The sequence below is a fragment of the Pelodiscus sinensis genome, chromosome 4 (assembly GCF_052426305.1).
Source record: "Pelodiscus sinensis isolate ZL-2025 chromosome 4, ASM5242630v1, whole genome shotgun sequence".
NCBI classification, from domain to species: Eukaryota; Metazoa; Chordata; order Testudines; family Trionychidae; genus Pelodiscus; species Pelodiscus sinensis.
Genome location: NC_143055.1, coordinates 108,237,602 through 108,243,601, shown reverse-complemented (window position 1 = coordinate 108,243,601; position 6,000 = coordinate 108,237,602). Strand labels below are relative to the sequence as shown.

The 6,000-nt window shown below is 46.5% G+C and overlaps 1 protein-coding gene across 2 annotated transcripts in view; it reads left to right on the top strand.

The window, feature by feature from the left end:
- The first annotated feature begins 1,211 nt into the window (after positions 1–1,211).
- The window catches only part of HADH (hydroxyacyl-CoA dehydrogenase), a 44,124-nt gene continuing 39,335 nt past the window's right edge, over positions 1,212–6,000 (top strand). The window contains exon 1 of one of the 2 annotated variants that reach the window (XM_075929706.2): positions 1,212–1,498. In XM_075929706.2, coding sequence (XP_075785821.1) covers positions 1,361–1,498 — 138 coding nt within the window. In that variant the 5' untranslated portion in view covers positions 1,212–1,360. The remainder of the gene's footprint in view (positions 1,499–6,000) is intronic. The other variant, XM_075929705.2, reaches the window with a different exon arrangement.

The following is a 6,000-nucleotide window of genomic DNA, read 5'->3' as shown; positions in this document are numbered from 1 at the left end:
TTCAGTTTATAAAGGTGGTAAAACCTTTAAGCATCAAAATCAGGGCCCTTGTTCTATTCACTCTGACTAGTAAAGTGAATGATGACTACAGCGGTCCTCATGTCTAGAATGAGTAGGACCCTACCACGTTCAGTCCATTTTGGTCAATTTCATGCTCATAGTATATTTAGAAATGGTAAATTTCATTATTTTGGGTTTTTAAACCTGAAATTTCATGCTGTTGTAATTGTAGGTGTCTTGACCCAAAAATGTCTCGGGCAGGGATTGCAAGGTTATTGTATGGGGGGGTTGTGGTATTGCTAATCTTACTCCTATGCAGCTGCTGGTAGCAGCATTGCCTTCGGAATTGGGTAGCTGGAGCATAGTGATTCCCGGCCAGGAATTAAACTTTGAAGGCAGAGCTACCCTGTGTAGAAGTAAGGATGGATTGATAGCATGTTGTCACTCTTACAGTGGGGCTGTTGGCCACCCATCTCTGAAAGCAACAATACAGATTTAAGGATGACATGGGTATGGTATTGCAAGCCTTACTTCTGTGCTGCAGCTGGCAGGGTCTGCCTTCAGAGCTAGGCATCTAAGTAACTTTACAACCACTGCTCTGCACTGGCCCAAGTCTGAAGGTAGCACAGAAGTAAGAGTGCTAATACTATGGCCCTCTTATAATAACCTTGTGATTCTCCTACAACTCCCTTTTGTGGCAGGAGTCCTATGCTGACAAATGATGGCATCCTTCATGAAATCTGTATGGTAGATGGTAAAAGTGCACAAAAAAGGCTAAATTTCCCACAGCCCAAGATTTTCATGATCCATGCCATGATTGGCAAGGTGGCAACATGATAGGGCCATAAGCATCATCGCTCCCGCCAGCCAGGGCTTGTCACTTCAGGAAAAAGATGAAAAAAGGGACCTGCAGTTTAGTATTCGTCCCCCCACCCCACACACACGTTTTGTGGGGGCAGGGTGGGCCTTTTATAGGCTCAGGGACGGTGCCCGCTTAAGTGTGGGGAGGAGGTTGCTGCTTGCCCAGGGTGCTGGGTGCGATGCCCATAAGCTGGGCGGGGTGCGCACGGAGGTGGGTGGCTCTTGCCCATGGTGAGTGGCGGGGAAGGGGGGGGGTGCAACGGCCGCGGGGGGCGGGGCCATGTTGAGGGGGGGGCGCAACGGCCGCGGGGGGCGGGGCCATGTTGGGGGGGGCCGCAACGGCCGCGGAGGGGGGGGGGTAGCGCCGCGGGGGTCACGCCGAGGGGCCGCTGGCCCCTCCTCGCAGCGGGCGGGGGCCCGTAGGGAGCGGCTGCCGCGGCCCCGCCCCGCCCAGCTGGGCTGCGCCTGCCTGCGGCCGCCCCCGCCAGCCCAGCTCGCCATGGCGCTCGGCACGCGCCACTTCGTGCGCTCCGCGTCCTCCGTCGCCGCCAGGGCCGCCACCGCGGCCGCCAAGAAGCTGATCGTGAAGCATGTGACCGTGATCGGCGGCGGCCTGATGGGCTCGGGCATCGCCCAGGTGCGCGCCGGGGGGGAGGGAGCCCCGGGCCAGCGGGAAGCGCCGCGGTGGGGGCCTGACGGGGCTCGGGGCCCGCGCCCTGGGCCTGCGCTGCCGCCCTGACCGCGGAGCTGCTGCGGCGGCGGGATGGGGACGCGGCGCAGGCTTGGGCCGACCGGGCCGCCCCCAGAGGCGCGTGCAGCGAGCCCTGTGCACGGAGGGAAACAGCCCCCCCTCGGCACCTTCCCCTGCCCGCCTTGCGGCGTCTCCCACCTGTCCCAGGCCTGCCCCGCCCCCCGCCATTGTATATTAATTGCCACAGAGCATTGGCGAGCAGGAGCTTCTTGGGATGTGCCGGGGCAGCGCCTCGCACCCGTGGCCCTGCTCCTGCTGAGCGTTGCCATAACACAACTAATGCTGCTCCCGCCGCCTCTTCGCTCTTACGGGCTCTGTTCTTCTGGCTCGTCCTTTCTGCATCAAGCTGCCTTAAAACCTTTCGGCCACGAGGGACTTGTCTTGATATTGTCACCCTGAATGAGTTGTGTAAATGCCCTACCTAGTTAGGCCCTCAAAGCCTTGTTCTTAAACTCCTGATAACCTGACACTTTGGATTGATCAGAGACGCTGTTTCAGCTTTCAGAGGTGAAAGTAAAGGGGTGCTCAGCTCCAGCAAGAATTGGCTGAGCTGCAGCAAAAGCCAGCAGGGACCTGAGTTGTAATAGGACAGTACCTGAAAAAAATTAAGTTCATTTTCCCCCCTAGTTAAAACCTATAGAGGGTCATCTCTTATCTCAGCATAAAAGTATGTGAGAGACCACAACAACCATTGGTGACTTCATTTTTTTATCCCCTTTTGTGTTCCATTAGTATTAGAATAGATATGGGTAAACCTGGAAGTTGGCCCATTTTCAAAAATGAATTAAAAAATAGCTTCAGTTATTGCACCTGTTGCTGAGTTTCCCTGTTTTGTAATTCTGCAGTAATATTTTCCAATCTTTTAAATGCTTGTGAGGAGTTGACAAAACAATAGCGGAAACTAAGGGAAATGTTAACTATACACAAGTGTGGTCATATACACAAAGTAAAAACTGCAAATCCAAATATTTTTAAATCTTTATTATAATAATCTTAGACCTTAGTCTTGAAATTAGCTCCCATATTGTTCCACTGAAGTCAGTGTGATTCTGTGTGGTATATGCAGCCTGTCCATTTGGGCTATGTGCAGATCACTCCCAAGGGATTACTTTCAACACTGAAGTACAAAATATGTAGGTTTTTTTTAATTGATAAAGGCTGTTCCTTTCCAATGTATATTTGTGTTCAGAATGTTCTTTGCAATGTTCCAATCAGTGTTTGTCTCAGACGAGTACAAAGTTTTAAGTCTTTCTTGTGAATCTTTCACACAATTAACTGACTGATAAAGCAGAAGAAAACCCTATGGCTACGTCTACACTGGCCCCTTTTCCGGAAGGGGCATGTAAATTTCACTAGTCGTCTTAGGGAAATCCGCGGGGGATTTAAATATCCCCCGCTGCATTTAAATAAAAATGTCCGCCGCTTTTTTCCGGCTTTTAAAAAAGCCGGAAAAGAGCGTCTAGACTGGCCCCGATCCTCCGGAAAAAGTGCCCAAATAAGAGCCAAAGTAAGAATAAGAGCCTCCGGAAAAGGGCACTTTTTCCGGAGGATCGGGGCCAGTCTAGACGCTCTTTTCCTGCTTTTTTAAAAGCCGGAAAAAAGCGGCGGACATTTTTATTTAAATGCCGCGGGGGATATTTAAATCCCCCGCGGATTTCCCTACGACGACTGCTGAAATTTACATGCCCCTTCCGGAAGAGGGGCCAGTGTAGACGTAGCCTATGAGAACAATTTATTACCAGCTTGCCAAGGAACACATTGACTGACAGTCTCACTAAATAGAGAACTAAATTTCATTTTTTAAAGATACTATATTCTTATTTGTAATCTTTGTGTTTTACAGTAGGTTAATATTTAATTGGGATTCGCATATTTTTCCAGAGTGTTTAGCCATTATAGCCTTTGACTTGTAAAGTTCACTTGACATTTTTATCCATCAAATGGCTGATTAAGCCATAAACAGGACTCTTTCAGATATATTTGTTTATTTTACAAGGGAAATAATACTTTGAACAAGGGTGGAGAAAAGTCAGTTATTTGATTTATTTAACTTTTTTGATAAAATGCTTTTGAGGGAAAAAAAACTATGTAAAGATAATTTTAGTTAAGATACATCATAGCTCAAACATATCTCATCGTAGAGCAGGGATTATTAATTCTAATTCATGTAATGTTTAAGAAAAGTTTTGTAAATGAGTTTTCAATACTTCATGGATTAGAGACCCAACCTTATGGGATCCCAGAGGCTTCTATATAGATTATTTAGGTTAATCTTTCCATCTACCCAGTGGGACTTGGTGCTCAGTCTAGTTTCAAAGATACCAGCAGAGATGCTTAGTTTTACAGTTCCCAAACTGGATTTGTGTTTCCAGAGCTAACATGCTTATTAACAACAAAAACACTTTAAAATAAATAAATAATATATAGAGGTGAGAAATAACAGACCTCAGCCCTATTGTCCCTCTGCAAATTTGTGTACTAGTCATCCCTTATCTCTCTCTAAAAGTGCAAAACTTCAGAAAGTTCAATGAATAGAAGGCAGTATTTTAAGTTTCTCATATGTTTAGCTGGCTGATGTACACTATTTAATTTTCGTTTAACAAATATTTCATTTAACATACAGGCAGTCCCCGAGTTACGCGGATCCGACTTATGTCGGATCCGTAGTTATGAACAGGGCCCTCCCTCTCCCTGGTCTCCAGCAGACCAGGGAGAGGAAGCAAAGCGGCGGAACACGCGGGCAGCGGACAGCCCAGACGCGTCTGGGCTGTCCGCTTTCCGCGTGCTCCGCGGCTTTGCTCTGCTTTGCTCCCCGTCCCCCTGGTCTGCAGACCAGGGGGACGGGGAGCAAAGCGGCGTAACACGCGGGCAGCGGACAGCCCAGACTGGGCTGTCCGCTGCCCGCGTGCTCCGTGGCTTTGCTCTGCTTTGCTCCCCGTCCCCCCTGGTCTGCAGAGCAAAGCCGAGCAAAGCCGCGCAAAGCCCCCTGGTCTGCAGAGCAAAGCTGCGGAGCACGAGGGGAGCAAAGCCGCGGAGCACGCGGGCAGCGGAGACGCGTCTGGGCTGTCCGCTGCCCGCGTGTTCAGCCACTTTGCTCCCCGTCCCCCTGGTCTGCAGACCAGGGGGATGGGGAGCAAAGCCGTGGAGCCTGGGGTTCTTAAGTTGAATCTGTATGTAAGTCAGAACTGGTGTCCAGATTCAGCCGCTGTTGAAACTGATCAGTTTCAGCAGCGGCTGAATCTGGACACCAGTTCCGACTTACATACAGATTCAACTTAAGAACAAACCTACAGTCCCTATTTTGTATGTAACCCGGGGACTGCCTGTATTTAGTTATAAACCATTAACAAAAACAAACTTGATTTTAAAAAACTTGAACGTTTAACTAAATTCAAAAATACATTTGCCTGATTTGTTAAAATATTATATGTTTGCTGTTGAAGGAAAATTCCAGAATACATAATATCATTGTTTTAGTTAAATCAGTTTAAATGTCTGTCTGGTGATCTCTTCCTAATACAGCATGGCAAGAAAATCTTCCAAATATTAATGATTAACCTGTTGAACTGGCAATCGTTAACCTCCCAATGACTTCATAAAAATCTGTTTCAATTACCTTTGGTAAGGGATCATTCATTTTCTGATATAGGTATAGAATTAATTTGAAGAGTTTTCAAAATTCAATCACTGTTTAAAAAGTATTGTTTACCTTCTAAAAATTAAACCTGTATCTGTCTCTGAGTTTTGAAGAATATGTATTAAGCTTATGACAACCAACAAGAATTCATTTTTATGTAGAAAGCCATGATTAAATCAAGTCTTCCTGACTAGTAATTTAAATCAAATCCACCCGGTTTTGAACATCTACACTATCTTTCATTTACAGATCTCAAAATGCATTACAAACAATAATTAAATCACACAACACTCCATTGAGGTAGGCTGCTCTTATTTTTCCATTTTACAGACAGGAAAAACAGGCTGGGAGGTGAAGTGGTTTGCCCAAAGTCATAAAGCAAACCGAGATTAAATCCTAGGAGTTCCTAACTTCAGATCTCCTGCTTTAACAACTCAGCAGTGCTTCCTCATATTCTGATAATGTTGAATCTATTGGGGAAGAAAGTTCATGCATTTGTCTGCTACTTAAAGTGACATTGGTCATCTAATTTTATTAATTTTATTAATTAATTTTATTAATTTCCCCATAAAAATAATCTCTCCCAGCTTTGTCATTTCAACTTGGGATGTCTTCCGAAAAAACCTTCAAGGCCTTTCTCAATAAATGCAGTGCCACACCAATGTGGTGAAATCGAGAGGTGTGTACTCTGAAGTTTCAGGAATGTGGGTACAATTTAAAATGTATTAGTCAAAAGAGACAACTGAAGTCC